This window comes from Amblyomma americanum, chromosome 3 (genome assembly GCF_052857255.1).
Source record: "Amblyomma americanum isolate KBUSLIRL-KWMA chromosome 3, ASM5285725v1, whole genome shotgun sequence".
Lineage (NCBI taxonomy): Eukaryota > Metazoa > Arthropoda > Arachnida > Ixodida > Ixodidae > Amblyomma > Amblyomma americanum.
Genome location: NC_135499.1, coordinates 201643150 through 201667787, shown reverse-complemented (window position 1 = coordinate 201667787; position 24638 = coordinate 201643150). Strand labels below are relative to the sequence as shown.

The window sequence follows — 24638 nt, the reverse complement described above, 5'->3', positions numbered from 1 at the left end:
ATGGCTTTTTTAATTCAGTGGAATTGCAGAGGACTTATGAGGAACTACAGTGACATAACATATTTTAGGGTCACTGTTACCTACAGTTTTATGTCTTCAGGAGACCAATCTTGGTCCACAACATGTGCACGTCCTAAAACATTGCAAAACTTTTAGACGTGATCGAGAGCAGACAAATCGACTCTCGGGAGGCGTCGCGATTGTTGTCCAACGTGGCATCCCTGCTCAAGAAATCAAGCTCAAAACAAAACTTGAGGCTGTAGCAGTCAGCATTGCCAGCTACAAAACACTAACAATCTGTTCCGTGTACATTCCTCCACACTTTACTTTAAACGTCCATGACCTACAAGAACTGATAGATGAACTTCCAGAGCCATATCTGGTAGTTGAAGATTTTAACGCTCACTCCCCTTTCTGGGGAAGCGAACGATGCGACTCAAGGGGACAAATAATCGAAGATTTTATCCTCTCAAATATTATCTGTCTTTTAAATACGGGAAAAGCCACTTATTGTTGCCCAAGCTCGGCAAAAATGAGCTTCCTCAATTTAGCTTTCGCATCACCATCGCTTTTTAACGATTTTAAATGGGATGTTTTAAATGACCTTCTGGGAAGTGATCACCTACCTACTATCATCAGCCTCTCATCGTCTACTCCAGTCATCCCCACAAGACCACGGCGCTGGAAACTTCACCTCGCCGAATGGTCACTTTTTACAGCAAGTGCCACACTAGAAAAAGAATTTTGTGAAGATCTCAGCATAGACGAAGTTAATGAAAAGTTTACTACATGCATAATATCGGCCGCTACACTAGCCGTACCACAAACAACAGGACTCGTACACAAAAAAAAAAAATTTGGTGGACACAAGAATGCACATTGGCAAAAAAAACAACAAAATAAAGCTTGGGGCTCTCTGCGTCGGTATCACACAGAGGAGAACTTGATTGCCTTTAAGAGGGCCAATGCCAGAGCGCGATTCGTTCGAAGAAATGCCGAGAAATCCTCGTGGCAGAAATATGTGTGCTCAATAAACAGCTAAATAAACTCAAAAAAAAATGTGGGAAAAGGTTCGTAGATTCAGTAGTGACCATACCCCTTTCACACTTCCTCTATTGACTACACCTGGGACACAAACATCATTAGAAGAACAGGCCAACATACTGGGTGAGCATTTTGCTGAAGTTTCCAGTTCGTTCAATTACACAAACACGTTCCAGAAGTACAAAGCAATAGCAGAAAAACAAAAACTTCCATTTGCAGCAGGTATGCACGAGGACTACAATCAACCCATCGCACTCCAGGAATTGATTAGGGTATTATCTTCTGGTAAAAAGACAGCACCAGGGCCAGATAATGTGCATTACACTATGCTTGCCCATCTCTCTGAGGCTGCCGTGCAGGCATTGTTGAAATTCTTTAACAAAATATGGGCAGCTGGGAATATACCTGAGGAGTGGAAGAAAGCAATAATAGTACGTTTTCTAAAACCCGGAAAACAACCAACAAGTCGTAACAATTACAGACCGATAGCCCTCACCAGCTGCATTGCTAAATCTTTCGAAAGCATAACAAACATTAGACTGACCTTCACACTCGAATCTCGTCGACTCTTAGATGTACATCAATGTGGATTTAAAAAAGCATGCTCGACCACTGATCACCTTCTCCGCCTAGAAAACACCATCCGGGAGGCGTTCATCCACAAACAGCACTGTATCGGGGTCTTCTTCGATTTGGAGAAGGCCTATGATACCCCGTGGAAGTTCGGCATCCTACATGACCTAGCAGAGCTAGGGATCCGCGGCAGGATGCTGAACTGTTTGAACGACTTCTTGACTAACCGCACATTCAGAGTCCGTGTAGGAGCAACTCTGTCAATGACATTCACCCAAGAGAAGGGCGTACCCCAGGGATGCATTTTAAGCACGACACTCTTCATAGTAAAAATGATTTCTTTAGCCAAAGTAATACCAAAGTCTGTAATGTATTCAGTTTATGTAGATGACCTACAGATAGCATACACTTCTTCCAGCATACTGTCCTGCGAGAGACAAATAGAAATCACACTAAATAAACTGGCTGCTTGGGCAGAGAAAAATGGATTCAAGTTCTCTCCTCAGAAAACAGTAGCTGTTCTGTTCTCATTATGACGAGGCCTACAGGTCGATAGCAATCTGTGCTTGAATCAAACCACACTGCCAGTCAAACAGGAACATAAATTTTTAGGCGTCACTTTTGACAAGAAACTTACATTTCTACCACACATTAACAACCTTAAAAAGAAAGCATCCCAAGCCCTCAATGTATTAAAGGTACTCTCGCGAAAACGGTGGGGGTCCGATAGAGCATGCCTATTGCAAATATATCGCTCTTTGGTGCGCTCCAAGTCGGACTACGGGTGTGTGGTATATGGTTCGGCAAGAGCATCCTACTTGAAACGACTGGAACCTGTTCATAATCTTGGTTTGCGCCTATCAACTGGAGCATATAGAACATCCCCGGTAAATAGTATTTATGTTGAAGCTAATGAGCCCACACTAGAGGATAGAAGAGTCACACTTACATGCAAGTACATCCTTAAAACCCGTTCTCTTCCTAAACATCTCTGCTATCCCATTGTTACCAAGTGCCCATCGAGAAGATTATTAAATAATAAACCACATTTCATAAGGCCACTAATAATGCGCTTTGAAGATAAATGTGAAGAGTTAGCAGTGCTGGACGCTCTACCGAATATTGCACAAAGACATGAATATCTGCCACCATGGTACAGCCTTCCTACGGTGTGTGACTTCACACTAACACACGTAAACAAAGAGCAAATGCTACACGAGCACATACTGCAAGAGTTCTTTGCCTTACAAGAAAAATATGACACCTACACTGAATTTTACACTGATGGCTCAAAAACAGAAAGTCATGTCGAAAGCGCAGTAATTCAAGAAAAAAACGAAAAAATACGATTACCACAGTATGCATCGGTATTTACTGCGGAGTGTTATGCCATCCTCGTAGCCGTAGAACAAATAGTAAAACAAAACATAAAAAATAGCATCATTTACACCGATTCACTGAGTATGCTTGAAGCGCTGCACTCTACAAATGCTGCTGAACCCATAATAGGAAAAATCATACATAACATAGTTAAAATCACAAAGCAAAAACAGAAAATTATATTCTGCTGGGTCCCTAGCCATGTTGGAATTTTAGGTAATGAGAGAGCAGATGCTTGCGCAGCACAAGCTAGAATTGGTCGTATAAAACAAGTTAGCATACCACAGAGGGATTTTTCTAAATTACTGAACAGTAAACTCAGAAATAAGTGGCAGGTTGCATGGGACGAACAGACAGACAACAAACTACATTTTATAAAGCCTGTTTTGGGAGAATGGAGACCATGTAAACATCAGGAGCGTTTTACAGAAGTTATTTTGTGTCCACTACGCATTGGACACACACACCTTACACACAACTTCTTACTGACAAAAAAAAAGACAAACCTCTCTGCGAAATGTGTGGCGATGAACTCACGGTAAACCACATTTTAATTGTATGCACAAAACTGGAACAACTGAGGAAAAAGTATTTTACAACATTCTACGATGAATACATCCCACTACACCCCATGTTACTTTTAGGAGATCAAGCACTGGTTGATGTTTCAAGCATTTTTAGGTTTCTCAGAGAAGCCAATGTTTTAAACAAACTTCAGATATAAAAAGTGTAACCTTTAAGAAAAGCTCTAACCGTGTGTTTGGCGCATCATAGCCTCAGTTGCTTTTGCGCCATTAAAATCAATATAACTTACTAACTAACCTAATGTCCCCTGGAACGTAGCGGGTTGGGAAGGTATGTAGGAAAAAGGAATTGAGATGTCGGGAATGAATCTCTTATGGAAATTAGATTGGGAAATGGGGAAAGCATGGGAATGGTGGTAATTGTTCTCCATGAGTCCAGGCTGTAGCAACCCGCGTGGCCAGCGTGAGCGACTGAGAACCTGTTGGGACCTTCGCCTCAGCTGGACACAGCCGACGCCGTTCCGCCCATCGCTACAACGGCAAGTCTTCAATAAATGTGGGCGCGTTCGCCTGCATCACTACCTCCAGAATATCCTCCTCGGGCCTCCGTAGAAAACGAGCCTCCGCTCTTTTCCAAGTGCACTATTCTCCCCACGATGTTTGCCGGGATCTCCGGCCCATCGAGGTGGGGAATCCTATCGGCGGTCCCAATCTAGGGTCGCCTCCAGCAAGCCATAAAAGGTACTTGTACTCAGACAGGAACCCGTTCACGGTTTTCTAACCGGGCGCAGTATGTCAAGAAGCTTCTTTCATACCCCAACAGCTAGCTTCCTCTGTTGTCCTCACTTGTCCTTGCCCACGCTTACAAAGGCGCAGGTGCCCGCAGATTGTTAAACAGGCTAATTATCTAGCGAGTTATCCGCCAAGCGTAATATCCGCTCCATGATGCGGACCGCGGGGCTTTCCCCAGTTTCTCCAGTGCAGGCCTTGCCATCTCACGCAGCAGCGGGATGGTACGCTTTTCGCACAGCGACTGAGATCGTGCGGCATGTTTGCTTTCTTTTCTTTCCTGATGGAAACAAAAGCTGTTCAACCAGTCAGTCAATGCTTGCTTTTTAGACTGAAATTTCGCCGCGTTTTGGGAGCCGGATTCACATGGAACCCAGCCTGAACGCCTCCAGACCCGTCACTGCAGCTCGCTCAAGCAGCAGAGACCACGGATAGGTGCCAGGTGGACTTCCCCTCTCTTCGCAGTGGCAATGAGGGCAGGCAAGGGCAGGGCGATTGTCAATTGCTTATATCTCCAGAACACCTTAGCGTGTTGGACATGCGACCACACGGCCGGGATAACGTACAGCTGCTCTAAGATTCTATTGTGCTTTTTTTTAATTATAGGACTGCACGAAGCCAAGTTGCTGCTAAAACCTTAGTAAAAACAGAGTATAGAATCGGATGACACAAATCATTTTATTATGCCATCCGTGAATGCTTTCCTCCTCCAAATACATAACCACAGACTCGCGAGGGGCTTGTCGAAACGTCGAGCAAGGGTGGGCAACTCCCCTGGCTTATCGAGTCTATCAAAATTGTAGCCGAGACTCGGATCCTGCGCACCGGTCTCTCGTTTGGGCTCCAGGTCACCAAGGCCTCCGCGGAAACGAAGCAGCTGACGCCGCCGCCCGCGCGCTCTCTCTCCGGGCATTTCCCACAGAACCCAACGCTGACGAGGACTCCGATTTCAATCCGGTTTACACTTTTAAGTAAATATGCGATTATTACAAATCCACGCACCAAACTCTTCCCACCCCGTGCAAAGGGCTGGGGAAGGCCAACGAGCGGGTACTCCTGCTCCTGCTCACTAACACGATGCTGTGCCCGGCAACTCTAAAGCATTTCGATCCTCAATTCGACGGGCGGTGCTCACATGGTGGGGAGGTGTCTGACACCTACCACATGGTGTAGGCCTGCCAGCAGAACCCATCCCTACCCCCTATCCCAAACCCCACCCGAGAGGACTGGGAGGTGACCCTGTCCGGCTGCAGCACCCTCGAGGCCCAAAGGGCCTTAACGCAGCGCGCCCGGGCTCCGGCAACCGCCAATGGGGTGCCTGACTAGGCATCCCACCTAGTGGTTGTAAGGGCGTGACCCTTCAGGTCAACGACCCCAACACCTTTCTCTGTCATTAATGTTTTCACCACCACCACCACTACCAACACCCCACTGAAACACCGTGACATTTCTCTGGACGGAAATAACATTGCATGAACGGTAATCGCACACTGCGGCCCTTGTTGCTACCGCTCGTTTTCTAGCACGTTTCAGGCTTTCTAGATAGGAATGACAGTCGAAGGACAGTTGAAATCATCTGAAAGCAATACTTTCCGCATACTGTACGGAGCGGGCTCCTTCGAAACACAGCTTGTAGGTTTCCAGTGGCTGCGTTTACACAGTTTCTTTCCATGGCTCAACTTAACTCAACGAACTATTCTCACTGTGGGAAGTGCGAAAGCGCCTTTGCACCACGAAACAACCTGTTATACGAAGGCGACACGTTTATTTTGACAGTTTTCGCGCAATAATTCAGTCTTGTTTTATTATCGCCATTTCTACAAGCACAAGTAGTCTATAAGCAGTGGGAACATGAATTCACAACATTTACTCTCGGTCACCTCTGGAAACCATTGCTTTTTTCTTGCGAACTGGTCCATTATGCGAGTATAAATAATTCAAAAGTAGCGCTTGGGTTCGGCTCCCCAGGCGAAGCACAATATTGATCGCTCAGAGGCGCACCCCTTTCATCACCTGAAGCGCTCAGATGATGGCGCCAGTATCGCGTGTGTTGCGACTAGGAAATCGGGACAGCCTCACCGTCGGCGATATGCATAGCGAGGACGCACAGTAGAAAAAATAATTCGAAGAAGAACAAAAGCAAAACGCGCGCTGTGTCGTCTGCTGCATATTGAGGGCTGTGCTCGGTTTCTTCGCCTCGCACTGGTTAACCCGGAGAGCGCCTCGCGCTAAGCAGATCGTTGGCGGTCGAGGTGACGTCGTGGTGCTTTTTACACCACTTCGTCGGCCGCCAGAGTCAGCAGCTCAGCGCAGTGGCTCCGGTGCTCGTCGGGAACCAGGCTGAACCCCGCGGCGCTGATGTCGACAACGGCTTCTTCGCTGTCGGCATGCGTCGGCCACTCTATCGTGGAGCCGGACGAATTGTCGCTCACCAGCGGCAGGCTCCTGCAAATAGAGGCACTTGTCTTTGGAGAACGAGCAAATTTGTTGTCCTAAACCGAGAGCAACTTCGGAGAGCAACTTCATAGCAACCGCGAATGCACATCAGAGAGCGCGCGACAGACTCACTCTTCTCTGAAGTTGCAGAAAGGGGCTGGAGTGTTACACTTGCACGATTGATAAAAACTGTCCGCATATCACGGTGAGAGAACAGCGCATGGACGAGGCACAAGGAATGTTGACACACACAAAACTAGCCCGTCAACCCACTCTTCTAAGCTTCATTTCTTGTTCTTCGGGCTCTGTAAACTGTGTCTTTCAATGTTCCTTGTGACTCGTCTTTGCACTGTTCCCCCACACGCAAAAGAACAAACTAGCCCGCCAACTCGCCATTCTGTGTACATATGCCAAGTAACTTCTTCGAAATAGTGGTTTATTTAGGAATACGTCAATCCTTTGGTATAGAATAGCTCAGCTGTTCTAAGACTTCTGTGTGTTTCAAGAAGTCTACGTATATGGGCCATCTTGCCCTTGTGTAAATAACACAGCCTTGTGTATAATTACACCGTCGGACATCCTTCGCAATACTGAGTGTGCCCTCACCGATTGCCATTAGGTGCACTATCAGGTTTCATACCATTCTTTGTTTTATGTACTTTATATTGTTTGTTGCGCGGATCTCACAGCACTGTGCTGAGAGCTGAATTTCTCCACTGCGATAAAGTAACGCTGTCTCTTTTTGCCTGGATTTTCTTTCCTTGAATAAAGACAGCAAAGCGCTCACCCGAATTTGGCGAAGTTGCTCCAGGCGCGAATAACCTCCCGGCTGAGATTTTTCTCAACCTCGGTGGCACCCGGTTGTCGCAGTGGCTGCCCGAACACGAGATCCACGTCTTCGTAGCGAGTCATGACTTCAGCTTTACTGTATGACAGACGCTGGCTCATTCGAAACGTGTACACCTGCGCATAAACCCGAGCAAATTTCTTCAAGTTGCTGATCAGAACAGTTTCACTATCATCTATAATAAGGGAGTAATTACTCTTTGGCATCCACCCAAGCGCTCCCATACGGTGGGCCTTGTACAGCAGCACAATGAGCATAATAATAATAATTGGTTTTTTGGGGGAAAGGAAATGGCGCAGTATCTGTCTCGTATATCGTTGGACACCTGAACCGCGCCGTAAGGGAATGAATAAAGGAGGGAGTGAAAGAAGAAAGGAAGAAGAGGTGCCGTAGTGGAGGGCTCCGGAATAATTTCGACCACCTGGGGATCTTTAACGTGCACTGACATCGCACAGCACACGGGCGCCTGAGCGTTTTTCCTCCATAAAAACGCAGCCGCCGCGGTCGGGTTCGAACCCGGGAACTCTTGATCAGTAGTCGAGCGCCCTAACCACTGAGCCACCACGGAGGGGCAAAAAATTGAACAGGCGAAATGAGCGCCGCTGAGGTATAATCAAAGCATAATTTTATTTTCCACTCTCAAGTTAGCAGAGGAACAGCGCTGTTTTGTATTCTAAGATGCACAAACTAGCTCAACTGTCCGTTTTTCTGCAGTTTATTTCTTGTATACTGAGCCCTGTTCTATGTCCTAGCGCTTGTCCTTACTCCTTCGTCCCATGTCACTGTACTGTTTTTTTCTATTCGCGCTGAAGACTATCACGGAATGAAAGCTCATATCACGGGCGATGCCACAGGAACATTTATTTTGCCATACTCTACGCAATAAACTCAATTGCGATGTGTCATGTCAGATGGAGTCCGCGGCCCAGAATAAAAATTAGGACTGTTGTGAGTATAAACCGAATGCGCTCAAAACAAAATTTCAGGGCTTTTGTCATCCGCCCCATAGCGGTCCATTGATGCCAGTAGGGCGAACTTGTGAACAGCGATATTTTCAAACTACTTATTCTCCGGGCCATGTATGCAACATTATTGTGCGCAGTCCACACACCCCGCCTGGCTTGTGTGTCGGTGCCGGCTTCGTTTAGAGAGGGATATTCCCGAACGGACAAAAGTGTTTTTACAAGGAAGGTAGCCCTAGCTGAACCATGGCGCCATGCACGGGCCGCAGTTGACGACACTTGAAAAACGGCACGTGGCCCTTTGCCCGCTTCGAAGCACCGATCAGCTGCGGCTGTTCCCGCGTTAAGCGGGCACTAGACATACACAGCCAGGCTGCACTCAAGTGTAAATTCTTCCTGCGAAATTAACTTCTGTCATTCCTTAGAGAAAGATTACTTTGCCACATAAGCGCTCTAATTGAGGCCGAGCTTGGTTTACACACTTTAGCAGTCAGCAACAAATGTCGCCTACGTGCAAACGCCACGTGTGCCTGCAAACACTTATTATAGCTGTCCGCTTTTGCGAGATTCCAGAAATTCATCGCCCGACAGCACATATATGGAAATTTTTCAAATTTTGTCATTACTTAGCCAGAGTTTGCTTAGCCACACAAAGACAATTATTAACGCAGATTGTGCTTTACATAACATTGTGGCGCCGCATTTTTTTTTTTTGTACTCAATTGCTTGCAGCGTGCGCTCCTACGCTTTCGGCGAACGTGGCAGTCAGTGAGAGCCGCGTGAAGAAACCCTGACCACGTATGCTCTGTAAAACTGCTTCTGGCTTAATTGATTTCACTGCCGCATTTCACGGGAATAGTCCCCGCGTTCCACGTAACAGGGTGCCAGTTTTATTTTATTCTCTTAGAAAAAGTGGGTCATTTTAAAGCATAAAACTGAAGCAGTGTTTTGAGTGGTTTCCTGCCGCGGTTAGTGCATTTACTCTATAATTTATAACACATTCAGTTTAATTTATTGGTATTTTATGCCGCGGTCGAGAAAAGTGCCTTTTAGAAAGGGGTGGCCGTACGGGAAGTCCCCAGTGGTGGAATTTTAGCGACGGCGGCATTATTCGGAGGGCGAAGAAAATGTGTAGAACAATGCATCTAAAAACTAAAACGTGTTTGACTTGAATGTCCTTTTTCAAACCAGCGTACTTGGCGGTGCGCATGGTTCTGTGCAGCGGTCAAATTGACGCAGCTGCACAGTCTCTCAGCGTGTTCGAGTGGCCATAGACTAAGTTACTTACGGGGTTTTCTGCACCAAGTGAACGCATCTAAAAAGATCTGATACAAGGATATGTCAATTCAGAAAGTGCGCTGAGTAATGCATATCCTCTGCGACTTTCTAATTAATTGTTCAGTTCCAGAAGTTCAAAGCTTAGGCAACATTAAATAAATAGTTAGGAAACAAAACAACATTTTCGGGCTCACATGGTGACCGTCAGGAGCACTTCTAGCGTTTCATTCTTGCAAAAGGAAGAAGCGAATTGAAGCCCGCATTTAAGCCAAGAGCAACATCCAGTTGACTACATCTCAGTATGGCGTTGACCGGAAAGTAAGCACGGGCAGAAAATAATGGGCTCTACTGTAGAGGATTCCTTTCACACGGAGCCTGTGAATATTGCACGAAACTAATGCGCGATCACAAGCGTGCTAGATTTCGGAATTTTAATTCTCCACATGTACCTTTTGCTTAACTTTAAGATACGGTATGCTAAATAAAAAAATGCGCACTAATCAATGTAATAAAAACATTCTTCCCTTCAGTAAAATATCTCACGCTTCGCAAATACTACCAAAAAAAAAGTGTAGCAGATTTCACTCAACGTTTTCGCATCAAGGATCTCTGTGAACAGACAGCCAAATCAACGACCAATAAATAGACTGCGGCAAGAGGAAGTAACATTGCACGTGCGTTTAACCTGATTTTCTGGGCCCCTGCTGAGGTACTGTGCCATGTAGGCGGTGGGACACACGTACAGCAGGTCGCCAAGCAGGTGAGAGACGCTCTTCCACACTTCTTCCTTGGCTGCATCTGAAAAAGAAGCCACCTAAAGATTAGATAAATTGAGAACGTATTTAGTTAGCTCGATGCAGCACCTCTGGTTCAATCCTCCTGCCAACAGTCATGTGATCAAAGGCCAAATTTATAGACTTCTGCGTTATATCGTTTCCAGCACCGAACGGCAATTCTGAAACTTACTGTTAAACATCCGCCACACTCAATATAGTTCATAAGAAAATCGCTTCGAGGTCATTACAATAATAAAAAAATTAACCAAACATGACCTAACTGCCACTCCGCATTAAATAAACTGCTGCAAAAACTGAACATAACAGAAGTAGCAAGTGCTAAAGTTAATTATCATCATATCTGAAGTACTCCTCTGGCATTAAAGTGAAAACGAATCGCAATGTTCCTGCTGCATGTTGAATACAAATCACTGCGAATGAGCGCCTAGTTTGACAGCTCGCAGCGAGCTCCAGCGTGGCTCGCAGCGTGGCTTTCATTCGTACCCAGAGCAATATGCATAATTAAATGTAAAAATTGAACATCAGGAATGCCAATTCTCTGGGAAAAGTACGCAGGGAGTATTAATCATCATCACAAAATACATGTCATGCGATCTGAGCGTAACTGCAGTGCAATGGAAATATTTTTCTGCCAGAAATTTATCCATCAAGGCTCAAATGTTAACTGACATACGCGCATACACACACACAAAAAAAAGAGGATATGGAATGCATTTTTTTCTCTGACAGTTCAATTACTTCTTTATCCTGGTTTTTCTTTACATCTGTATCTCTCGGACACCGACCTGTCTTCAGTTCACTGATACCAGAAAGCTTTAAGATTCCGCAGGCACAGTAACAACAGCGCTCGTCGATATACCGACAACACACCCTATACTTCTGGCCGACGCCGTAACGCAGCCCGACAAAGGATCGCTGAAGGGTCCTTCGCTGTTTCCCTTTAACCTGGTTGCACTCCTCCAGAGCTTGTTGACATCTCCGCGGTGCCGTGCAAGAAAAAACACCCCAGAGGTGTATGAGAAACGTTGCGCCGCCTACAGAGTCACTCACACGCACGCACCCTCTCGGGAGTCTGCTGGAGGAAGCGCTGCAGCGTCGAGAAAGAGCGGAGAAGCCGAGTGGCCTTGTTTTCGATTTTTTTTCTTTGGTTTTGGGATTGGTTTGGGCGGCGTCGCGTGGCTTTTGGTGGTCGTGGAATGGCCGCGATAGAGTAGGAGCAGCGCAATTTCTCTGCGCTCAGTCAACTGAGCGACGGGCGAACGTGCTAAGGGCAGCGAGCCGCGGATGATCCACGCTCGATTGTCGCCGCCCGAAAGCGACGACGTCGGCGACTGCGCCATGCAGCTGAAATTTAGATTCAGGTCAGGGGGAGGCGTTATTCAGTGGTCGTTGTGATGCCAAAATACGTTTCTGGAATATGGCGCTTTTATAGCGGGGATACTCCCGGGATGTTGTTGTGCAGAGCGGCCATGGTTCTTGTTATATTTTTGTAATAATTATACGGGGCCGCTCTCATTGCCACAGGGGCCAGCGATACAAATCTTGTCGAGGATAAGCAGTTTAACAATTTTATTAGCTAGGCTTTAAAGGAGTCACCTTAGTGGCTGAACAGAATTCGTTGTTTTAACGTGCAACATTGGTCATGCGACGGTCTGTTATATCTTAGCGTTTTGGCTACAAGCCATTACGCGTCCGTGAAAAAGGCCCAAAGTTTGTATTAGAACAGTGAGAAATGAATATACCAGATAGCAGTGAATAAACAGCTTGGTAAAGAAACTGAAAAAATTAGACGAAGCAAGTGCCACGGCAGAGTGTGCGTATGAGACGCCTCCTTGCCTGTAGCGTCGTTGAGGTAGATGCCCAGCACCGGCTTGGCGTCACGCACGCCATATTTTGCGAGCTGCCGAGGCAGGAACTGGCGCACAGCTTTGTTCGGAGACAGCCCTGCTGGCAAGGTCCTCCTGAAGGCACCGAGTGCCTGAAGGCCCTCGTCAGCCACGTTGCCGATGAGCACCTGAGAAGTTACACAAGTGAGGAACAAATGATAACGATGACGACGATGCTGGTTACAGTGGAGGGGGTGCCGCGCTGGCGAAAACGCATTCATGCGTTTAGCCAGTCCGCCTACCGGTGGGGCCGGCTGTGTACGATGGTATGTGCGTATAAGCAGTTATCGTAAATGCCTATCATAAGTATCATAAAATACAAGCAAAAACATAGTTGTGAGCAGAAAGGATAAGAGTCGCTTTGTAATTGTGTGAAGAATGCCCATTACTCTAAACGCAGTAAAGACCAGTCTTTTCAGATGAAAACGTCATTGTCGTTGGTCTGCGGCGCCTACCGGTATCAACACTCCAAAGCGCAAAGGGCGGCCCGCAATGCACGAGGCGTGCCGAAGTCGAAATGGCCATGCCCTCACAAACTGAGTGCAAGCGTTCTTGTAGCGAGCAGCAGGGATGCAGGTTGCGAGAAGTGTTCCAGCTGTAGAGTGGTCACGCTTACTGAGCCCCAGTGTCTGTATCAAAGCTGGACACGTGATTTCGGTGGCACTGAGCAGTGGTCCGGGTCGTTGCGCAAATGCGGCGTCACCACTCTATTTTTATTCATATCCGCAGCTGTATGAGGAACTTTCTTCGGAGTTAACTTCATGGCCACTGGCTTTCTCGCCGTAGCTGTTGGCAATGGAAAAGGTTGCACACATGCCTAAGTCATAAGGTAGGTACGTGTGGACCTAGGAGCGGTCGATCTCGCGAATGTGCAATCTGCCGTCCATTGTGCATTGTGCAACGTGCATTTGGGCTCGAAAATTTGCGATTTGTGCGCCCGACCTCATGGGGCAAGGGCGGAGGTGTCGACTACACTCCTTCGCCTTAGTAAAGGTGAAAAGGGTTGCGCAGTTACTACACCTAAGTGCACTTCTAGCTAAAGTAATGTCTCACCGGCGTACATCACTTTGAGCGCACACAGCGGAGCTCGTAGTTTGAGTCAACGTTAACAAAGAAACCCCATCGGTGCCGCATATGAGTGGTCTGAAGTTTTGGTTTCGGGAAACACAGGAAAAGAAGGCGAATTTCAAAGTGTCAGTGGCGCCAATAAAAAATGTTCACGCTGTCAAGCGCATTATTTTTTAAGCGGATCTACGGTCCTAGAAACAATGCGCGCTACAATCATAGCGCTTTGTGCGCAGGTGCAAGTCTCGTCGTGTAATGAAGAGGCAAATGCGGGCATGGGGAGGTAGGGAAGATGAGTTACTTGCGTATCTGTTCGAAAACATGAAAATCTATTTGGACGTAAATGCTTCCGAGAGAACTAAGAAAAGCATATGCGATGCATTTCAACATATATAACAAATATGCACCCAGACCTTGTTCCAAGCCGTGGTGAAGAATTGGAATCAGGTAGGCTAATTTGCCATTATTTAAAGTCGAAGAAAATCTTATAATTTATTCTTATAAAAACGCAGCTGCAGTTAGCGAGAGTAAAGCTCGTGCTCTGCTGCAAGGCGAGACAACCGCTTAACCATCTCTTCGGGTGGTTAGAACTGAAGGTTAGTGCTAGCCGTCCTCTAATTGTTATCGGGCATTAAGTCGAGCATACTTCCCCTCCACAGCATGTTTCATGGGGTCAAAAAACTCGGAGCTATATGCGTGGCAGGGAATGGCACGCCGTCTCGAGTGCAGCAGACTAAAAAGAAGACGTTGTGAGCCTCGGGAGCCCCACGTGCCTGCTTCCTAAAGGGTGGCGTCTTGAGCAGCAGGCCGGAGGGACTGTCGGGCAGGTACAGGCTCTCGAAGGTCGGCTCGAACGCCACGCCCGCGCCTGGCTCCAGCCTCGCCAGAAGGTCTGAGGAGACTGTGCGCAGGCAGCGGATGAGCTCTGCTGCACTGCCGCCGACGCAGCCCACGCGACGAGCTACGGGCGCCAGGTCCTGCTGGGACTGCGAGAGGCGCCGGTGGATAAAACAGAGTGGTGATGAAGCGCAAACCGCTCGAAGGCGACGGAAGAGGGCACGCCACCAGCGTTTGTGACGTCTCCTCATCCTTCGTTCACCTGTATACAGTGGTGGACGAAAGATTACGGGAAGGAAACTCGCGGAAAATAATTTATTTCTCTTCACTAAGAAAAGCAAGTTTACCGAAAAGCCTAAAGATATGAGCGCACACGCATGCCCCACCAGTTATAATGAATACAAGCGGGCTGCGTAGCGATGGAAAAGCAGAAAGAAGCGTTTGTTTTTTCGCAGGCAGCATCGTACAAACTTTTGTTCGTGACTGTGCTTCGCGCTGTGCCCTGACGAGAGAGCATTTCACCCAAAAAGAGCCGAGGATCAGGCCGGGAAAATCTTGTATCCATTACAAAACCAGTGGGTACTAAGCGGCACTGGGAATCGAACCCAGCACCTCCCGAATGCTAGGGGGATACTCTACTACAAAGCCGCCACAGCGGTATTCTTTTTTAACCTTTCCCCAAGCATGTCATCTCTGAAAAGCCGAGCATCAGGCCAGGATAAAACCCCTGGGTACCCGGCAGCACTGGGGATCAAACCCAGCACCTCCTGAATTCGAACCGGATGCTCTGCCACAACAACTCCATGCCATTTCGCCTTAATTAACAAGACAGTTAGTGGTGGCCAAAACAGACGTCAAACAATTCTCTCGCCGACTTATATTTATCATTTCAAAACTGAGGCATTATACGCTCACTTCGCTTGAAATTTGTAGGACAGCTTAGGACACGAAACGGCCCGCCCGCATAAACGTTCCTTAACGCTAACCGACAATATATGATTACTTTCCGATCCCGCATCGTGTGTGTTACGAAGAACTGCTGCGCAACTCTTCTAACTGTCGAAGTTTAATACGTGTTGTGACGTAACTGCTATTCGTTATTTAGGATCAAGCCCACCGGCGGGTTACAGCGAATATATTAGTTATTAGGGTTAGAACTGGGGCCAGTCACCCTGAATGTGCGCGCTTCCTGTAATTACGAAACGCGGGACAGTTTCATTGGTTGGTTTATTGGGTTTAACGTCCCAAAGCGACTCAGGCTATCTGAGAGGTCGTAGTGAAGGGCTCCAGAAATTTCGACCACCTGGGGTTCTTTAACGAGCACTGCCATCGCACAGTGCACGCGCCTCTAGAATTTCGCCTCCATCGAAATTCGACCGCTGCGTTCGGGGGATCGAACCCGCGTCTTTCGGGTCAGAAGCCGAGCGCCGTAACCACTCGGCCACCGCTGCGGCTAAACGCGGGACAGGACGCGACGACAGACAACGCAGGGCACGAAATGAAAACTGTCTCTAACAAGCATCTTGACCACGAGTATCAATGCATACATGCGCAAATAAAGAACTGAGAGGAGGAGCTTGTTTGGATATATACACGAACGACGCAGAGGTCGTGGGTTAAAATCCCACCGGCGGCATGTGGTTGACTGTCCTCCTACTTTCCGCAATATCAATAATCTATCTAAAACGGTTACGCAGTCATCTTCCTTATACACAACCTGTAAAAGGGTTACGTATCCTTAATTTTTCATGTGTAACCTTTACTTTATAATTCCGTTAGTGACTTGAATGTATGGCACATGTGTCAAGAGACTCGTAATAAGCAGTCTTCGAGCAGTTCATTAATTGCCCTTTCCTGGCCCCGTGTTTCGCAGTCCTAAGTATTGTGCGCGTGTTCAGGAACAGCCGCCTCACCTGCCGAGGCGCCCTCTGGTCCGAGAAGGGGCCGACGGGCGAGCCACTGTGCAGCACGAAGCGCCGCAGGTCCATCGTGGTTCCCAGTGCCTCTGGGCTGAGCAGGTGCAGCGCCAGCGAAGAGGCGCCCGCCCCGGCGCCGGCGACCGCGATGCACGCCGGGTCCCCGCCGAAGTCGTCGATGTACGAACGCACCCACTCGAGCGCCATCCGCTGGTCGAGGAGTGCCAGGTTGCCCGGCTCCTCGTCCCCGCCGTCTACCGATCCCGCAACGAACGCGAACGACCCGACGCGGTAGTTCGGCACCACCACCACCACACCGCCCAGCGCCGACAGGTACCTGCGTGGGGACAGCCGTACTTTGGGCTGTGACCCCTTTGCCGCTTCTTGAGGTCGTCCCCTTACGAGAGGTATAGCTATGGTATGTGACTTCGAGGCTGAGAACTGGAAAGAAACTTACTCTCGCTTTAATAGGATGGAAAGTTGGGCTAGTTGGGTTACGTACATTTTACAGGAAAAAATACAGCGCGAACATAGACGACGGACGAAGAAGAGGTGCACAACACAAGCGCTGTCTCGCAACTAAAAAACTTGTGTTGTGCTTGTGTAAAAAGCTTGTGTTGTGCACCTCTTCTTCGTCCGTCGTCTATGTTCGCGCTGTTCTTTTTTTCCTTTTCCTTACTCTCGCTTTCCGGTGAACTCTAGAAAAAAAAAAGGGGAGTACGCTGTCCACTGGCGCAAACACTTTACGGGGCAGGGTATGCTGCCTTTGTCGTGGAGTAGATTTCGTGCATTAGAAATGCGAATAAACGGTTGTAACGGAAAAAATTTCCCTCTTCGAAAGATGCAAAGTTCTTGAAGTTACGAAGATTTTAACCGAGGTACCAACCTCATCTAATTGCTAACCTCAAGGACTCCAGTGCCGCGTTTAAAAGCCTCCTCCCATTGCTAATTTCATCAGGTTACTGTGCTTTTCAGTGGGAATATGCCTCCGTTGCCAGCAGTAAGCATTCCGTATATTTAGTGACAGAAATCTGTTCCGGAACTTGGGCAACATACCCTGCCCCTAGAAGGATGTGCACTAAAGGACAGCGTACTACCTCTTTATAGACCCACCCAACCGATAACTCGCCAGGCAGCGTGAACCGGCGCCGAAAAGTGATCGGCCCACACGCGTCAAGCCGCGTTGACCACCGCCCGTGCAGTGTATATGAAATGAGATGCGCTGCAGCTTGGGACGCCAAGCCCGTGAGCTGAGTTTGTAATGGGCGGCGCACGGTCAACTGGTTCGCGGTGGCAGCACCCAGTAGAAAGTAGAGGGGAACGCACTGACCGTCCCACAGAATTCACGCGAAGGGGTCGTCGGACTTAGATCCTGAAGAGGCGCGTGTCGTAATCGGCCTGCCACCGGCTCGTCAGCCAAGGCGCTCCTGAAATAAACACGCCAGCAGTCTCATCTTGCGCGGACGCAGCTGGCGGTGACGCGCGTCACTTATGCCTCGACTACATCCACGAGCCTACCTTGTCACGCGTCGCCTCCGACGAGTTAGTACGGGCGCGCTTCTAGCCACTGTCCTATATATATATATATATATATATATATATATATATATATATATATATATATATATATATATATATATATATATATATATATATATATATATATATATATATATATATATATATATATATATATATATATATATATATATATATATATATATATATAGCTTGTTTTTCGCTTCGTGCAGGTACAACCATCCAACAAGCTTTCTCCGTTCGTTGCACGTAACTTTTTTGTGGCTGTGCGCAAGAGCTCATCATTCCCATGCCTAGACTAGTGTGTTGAACAGGACCTGCTACAACCTAGCACATTGCAAGCATAGCGAATGGAGCGAAAAACCTACGCAAGACTAAACAGTGTGGCTTGCATAAAATCGATGCCAACACTTGAGGACACAAGTCCGTAGTGAGGGCGTCAGGGGGGGGGGGGGGGGGGGGGGGGGGGAATGCACATAGAGAACATCCGACCGACTGGAGCACGAAGGCCCCGAAATCGATGTTCGAACATTCATAGGCTGTCTACATATCGAAAGAAGACTCTGAAGTTCAGCTTTAGAACGAAAGAAAGATAGCATTACTATTTTCACAGACGAAGCGGTGACCTAATGGTTCGAGTATCCGGCTCGCATGCGGGAGGAGAGGGGTTCGATCCCCTTTGCTACCACTACCCGCCGCTGACACAATGGGTACAAGCTTTCCCCTGGCCTCGTGCGCCGGTTATTTGGAGTGAAATGCTTGAGTGAAACACATTGTGCCATGGCGCTCTTTGGTCACAGATGCCCTTGAGCCATAAAAAGTCATCGTCATCATAATATTTTCACAGCTCTGTGTCCAAGGCTGTCTTTGCGCCTTCGATTCTGTTCATTACCCCTGCCTGTCGATTGCGTGTCGCTTACCTGCCGTCGTATCTTGGGTCGCTGTTGGATCCCTCCTGGAAGCCTCCGCCGTGAAAGAACACGATAACGGGTCTCTTAGATGCGCCGCTCTTGGGCTCGTCCGAGTCAGAAGCTGAAGTGGCGTTGCCAGACACCTGAACGATGAGAGAAGCGCCCAAGATGCAGCAGGTATTCACCGTACTCAGTGCGCGTTCAAAAGGCTGTAGTCGCAGTGGCAACCGGAGTTCTTGAGAAGACGCGAAACCACTAGGCAGGGTTTTTTGACTGCGCATGGTTGCTAGCTACGTATGCAGATTAAATCACGATTACCCTCCAGGGCCGTCTGATATAACTGGCGCGAACAGGAAAATTACTCTACAAATGCCACTCTTGGCTTTTCTTCACACTACCTTGATGTGAAACGGCACCTCACGGGCGTAGCTTTTAAAACGCTTTCGCGAGTTACTGAGGCGTCCGACTGCTGTGAGCCGACAATCTGCTCACTCGGTGTCTGCAAAGCTGCGCCTTCATTTCACGAGGAGGAAAGAGGGAATGACGTTTTCATGTTGACGCCTTATACACACTCTAAACAGAAAAGAGTAAAACGGGTGTAAGCTGCCCTCTAGCGCGCACCCTTTTATAAAATGGAGGTCATCTTACTTCATATTTACTCCCATGTAGGCGTACTCGCGTTTAATGTGTGTAACCGGTGGTACCACTGTGTCTGAGTTTTACCGGAAGTGATTTGTGATTTGTGAGGGTTTAGCGTCCCAAAGCGACTCAGGCTGTGAGAGACGCCGTAGTGGAGGGCTCCGGAGATTTCGACCACCTGGGGTTCTTTAACGTGCACTGACAACGCACAGTACACGGGCCTTTAAAATTTCGCCTCCATCAAAATTTTTGTCCACTTACGGCTTCGCACGGTAAACCTCACATAGTAACCATACCATACCGATTTTTTTCTTCGGTGGAAGGGGGGGGGGGTTGTTTTAGAACTCACAGCTCTGACCCTAGTGAACGTCACAAATCTGAAGTGACCCCTAGGGAAGGTATGTGTGTGCAGCTTTCGGGTTCAGCCTTTTATCACTACTCCACAGGTGCAGTGCACCGCGCAAGTTTTCGAGAAAACTTTTCAAAGCTCGGCTTTAGTGCCTACTGTGTGGGGCACCCAGATGTTGAGGTGAAGGCAGTCCTCAGAGGGTGGTTCGCGGGCGTCTAAAGCCGCCGCCACCGCCGCATCCCCATTGGCGCTGTTGTCCCCAGCACCTGAGGTACCGGCTGGTGCGAAGGACAGGGGATGAGTCCCGTAGCCGGACATCGTTAGGTGCTGGTGGCCAGCGACTGCAGTTGGAACGCGAGACGTCGGCAGCGGCGCCGAGGGTGCGGCTGTCGCGTTGGCGTCTCTTCTCTGGACGCACGGAGGGCCCCACCGGCGGGCGCTGAGCCTGCGGGGCAGTGTACGCGCCACGGGCCGGCGGAACCGGTTCGAGCCCGCCGTGCTTTCCGCGAACGGAACGCCCAGAAACTCCACAACGAGCACACCTGCGTGCCACGCACGTAGGAAAAGGTGTATGGACTATAAAAGGAAGACCCGCAGAGCCACACCACAGTTAGCAAGTGTGAAGCCTGCACTTCAGTCAAGACACCGGGTCGGTAGCACTTGTTTGAGTGGGGCGGAAGGAAGGAGAGGAAAGAAGAAGAAAGAGACCGGTGGAAGCTGCGAATTTGAGGCAGCACTGTATACGGTCACTGTCCACAAAGCGCTACACGCACTGAGCAGAACGGATGACATCCAGGTCCTCACGCTGCGATGGCAGCCTGCAGACGTTGAAGTACGAGCATGGCTGATCGGGCCAGTTGGTTGCTTGGTAGTTGGTGGCTAGTGGGTAAAGAAAAAACTGGACACCACCGCACGGTCGTGTCCAGTCTCTTCATTGTCTCGTCTTAAGTTGCGCTGTGTTGTATTCCTATATGCTGAAGACCGTCCAGAAGAGAGCAGCTTGGTGGCAAGTTACTCTTCATAGAGGAACTGAGAAGCGCTGCAGTGGGAGTTTTAGCTCGTTTGACAAAGTATTCGCGGCACCGCACTGCCTACAGCTAAGCCCAGTTTTTGATAGTTTTTGATCGGAGTTCTGCAACATTGCGCGGGGCGGAGCGAACGCGGTACAGCGATGCGTGAGTGTGTCACCCACATTATTTCTTATCTGCTTTTGCTTGAGGCTACAACACTACAAATGTAATTTTTATTTGCATGGAAGGAGACAGCTCATCTTGCGTTTGATTAAGAGCCAGCAATATATTGATGAAGCATGCGTGTGTGCGCTCGGAGGCCCTGCGTCTGGTCTCTAATGGTGGTATGCATTTCTTGCCGTTTCCTACAAATCATACACAAGAAGCAAATTTAAACAAAAATCTTCACAACCATCAAAGAATTAAAATTTTCCTTAGGTTTCTGTGGTTCACCTGACTGCTTCATTAGTTGTATTAATGAGCAATTAGCTTCGGACGGACTGTTGAGTGGATACGGATTGAGATTCAGTACTATACAGAGTCTTATGCGATTTGAAGGTTACCCCTTCAGGCTAAACCTAATTCAAATAAACTACTCTAACAGCACTTATTTTCGCAAGAAGGCTGCAACAAATACACTCTGAACAAAAAGGAGTAAAAAAGGGAGTAATCTGTCCTCTTGTGCACACCCTTTTGTAAAAGGGTGTCCGCCAGAGGACAGCTTACACGCTTTTTACTCCCATATATGCATATTCTTATTTAGATTGTCCATCAGCTTAGCTAGCCGAAGAAGTCTTCTACGCTGCAACTCATATTTGTTGCGGACTAAGCGACTTTAGCACCGGAAAAAAAATTGGTACGTACGTATGTATGCAAACATTGAACGAAAAATAGTGCGCGCACATTTCACTCATTACCAACAGCGCAATTAAAGACCAGCGGCGCCTGTAGGCGGCCTTACCTTCCACCAGCAAAGCCCTGCCTTCGACCTGCGAGCCGTGTGTTTGCACAACGTAGGCGGGCCGCTCCTGGCGATTCTTGTACGCGACCACGAACGCCACGAACGTCACCAGAGTCACCACAAGCGTCACGATGGGCAGAAGCTTCAGCAGCTTGCTGCAGGGGAAGTGCGACGCGTAATGGGGACACTTTGATTGCTGCGTACATTGTATACGTGTCGGCGACTAAGAATCGATGAAACACTACACCGCGCCAACATTTATGACTTAATTAGTGCGAAACAGTTGAAAAGGAAACGGACACACGATGACGCCGAATGTAATGCTCCGGGCACATAATGCAATTGCAGTGATTAGAAAGCTGAGGAGACAAGTCATTAGCTTCGTCATTAATTTTGTAGAGCCTACGCGTCCGACAGTACACGGCTGTGGCAGAATCCTTGTCGTTCATTTTGTTTGTGGTTTGTGATATGTGGCATATGGTATGTTGCATAGGGTGCCCGCTATGTGCTGTGCGGTATGGACTGTGTAGTATGTGGCATGTTACATGTGGTATGTATACGGTATGGGGTACGTGGTACGTAGTACGTGGTATGCAGTATGTGGTATGTGCTGTGTGGTACGTGAGGTTTAAAGTCCTAAAGCTGCGCACAGGCTTTGAGAGACGCCGTAGTGGAGGCTTTCGGTTTAATTTCAAGCATCTGAAGTTCTTTAATGTTCACTGACACCGCATAGCACATGGACATTTTTTTGCATGTTGGCTCAATCGAAATGCGAACGCAGCGGTCGGGTTTCGAACCCTCGACATTGGGCTCAGCAGCCGAATGCTGTAGCCCCTAAGCTACCATGGCACGTCCTGTCGCCCATCACTTGGGGTAAGAAATGATACGTGACTATGACATCCTCTAATACTCTAAACCTTTGCCACTCTTCGCCCACGCAACGTGAGCTATAGATAACGGAATGTAGTCCGAGAGAGTAATTTCGTGAAGCGAACCTTGCCTCTTAACTTACACCATGTGAGACATTCCGACTTTAGAGAGAACACGACAGCATGATTGTGATGCAGCAAGCCAGTGTCCCTCTTGTCAGAGTTCGGTGAAGTTTTACAAACCGCATCTTAACACTTCAGTCCATAAGAAAATCACGTTGAGTACTGAGGTCAAGCTTTTCTTTTCTGCGGAGGTTTGCTTAGGAGCACTTAGTAACACTGCTAGCATTTCTACCGCAATTACAATGGGGTCCGCCCTGTTCCTGTTCTACCGGAAGCTGCAGTGAAAACAAAAAAAAGAAAAAAAATGGACATGAGACCGGCTACGCCCACAGTGTGGCGATGCGATGGCCCGCAGAGTTGCAATATAGATGCTCACGGCAGCACATATAACACTGACCAGCATCAGAGTGTGTCGTTTAGTCAATTTTCGTGCACTAGCTGTATATAGGCTGGAAGAGGTGGACAAAAAATGTCATTTTAAAAGAATGCGGTGGTCTGCATATCACATTTACTTCGACGACGTACCCGAGAGTGGTTTTTAACAACACAAAGCAAAGTAATCAAGCTGCCTGGAGGAGAGCCTAATTGCGCTAGCCAATGGTTGGACAAAACACGAGTTGGGCCAGACGAACTCAAGTCGTCTTGTCGAAACGTTCTCCAGCGGACTGAGTCATCCCTCCCATCCTGTTGTTCGTTTTGTTTTGTGTTGTCAAGAATCCATATTCCTGCTTTTTGTCTACACGGATGTGATTTTGTTTCGTACTTGCGTATATCAATCTACTACACACTAGAGCGACAAAAAAAAATGATAGCCTGACACGCTGTTGTATTAATACATGGTACGTATAGCTGATATGGTGCAGTTGATGGCACCCACTATACCCCAAAGCACTCCTGGTGATGGCGGTGTAAATATACAGGCGGGACTAGCCTTACAGGGGGCACTGGTCTTCTGGGCCAGTGGTAGAGACGAAACCTCTTAAATCAGTGTCTCACGCGGAGTAACAGAATCGCGATAAAATTGTGGCTATGCGCTTAATTCACCCTATCGCTCTTTCTTCTGCGATCTTCAGTGCTGTGTGTTTTCCTGGCACGAAGCTACCTACGTGGGCCTGCAGGCAGAAGCGACATCCAGGCCGTGCTCATTTTTGAACGTCCTTCATATTTCTGCCCAGTCAGAACGGCGCCATTTTGTATAATCATTTACAACGGTAGTGCAGTTAAGTGCCCTGGTATTAGTGAGCATTGAACGGTTGACAATGGCTGTGGGAATCCGTTCAATGCTAGTGCGTCTCCATTGAGCGGCCGCGCTATAACTTTTCTCGGCAGGAACCTGCGATGCCGTTGCAACTAGCTGCCAGGGGGCGTCACAGGGATGCACGGCTTCCCGCACCACGAAACTTACTCGAATCTCTCGGCGCCCGTGTTTCCCAGGTATGTGGACCTCTCGGCCAGCAGGAACCTGTCCATGGGGCGCTTGAGAATGAACGCTGGTCGTCCACTTCTGGCGTTTAGGCCCCTGCTGCGCTGTTCTACTCCGCGATCCAAACACCGGGTAGCGCGTTGGCGGCTGATGGTTGGCTCTTGCAGCACGATCAACGGCTGAACGTGCCACGCCGCACGTGATACTGTCATCGTTGTTGTTGTCCTTAACGGATGAATTGCGCGTACCCACTGCGAGGGATTGGCCAAGGCACAGGCGGCGACTGACAGATGCCCGATCCTTGGCCGATCCCCCAGTGTGGGTATGCGCCATCTTTTGATAGGCTAACAACAACAATAACATAAAAATGATACTGTCGTTAATAGCATGACCGCGCTCCCAAATGTCGTTATACTGGCATTAAATGACGAAGATGTGCATGAAACAGCAAAGTTTTTATACGAAAAATAAATTTCCGTT

The 24638-nt window shown here is 48.1% G+C and overlaps 1 protein-coding gene across 1 annotated transcript; it reads right to left on the bottom strand.

Annotated features, from left to right (window-relative positions):
• Positions 1-6556: 6556 nt before the first annotated feature.
• LOC144124341 (cholinesterase-like) lies at positions 6557-24305 on the bottom strand. The gene is made up of 10 exons (XM_077656975.1): positions 24141-24305; positions 21744-21898; positions 19929-20314; positions 18794-18927; positions 16332-16671; positions 14355-14567; positions 12467-12644; positions 10519-10631; positions 7534-7709; positions 6557-6755 (listed from the first exon to the last, which is right to left on the bottom strand). The coding sequence occupies exons 1-10, from the start codon at positions 24203-24205 to the stop codon at positions 6581-6583; spliced, it is 1935 nt and encodes a 644-aa protein (XP_077513101.1). The 5' UTR covers positions 24206-24305; the 3' UTR covers positions 6557-6580.
• Between the last annotated feature and the right edge of the window lie 333 nt (positions 24306-24638).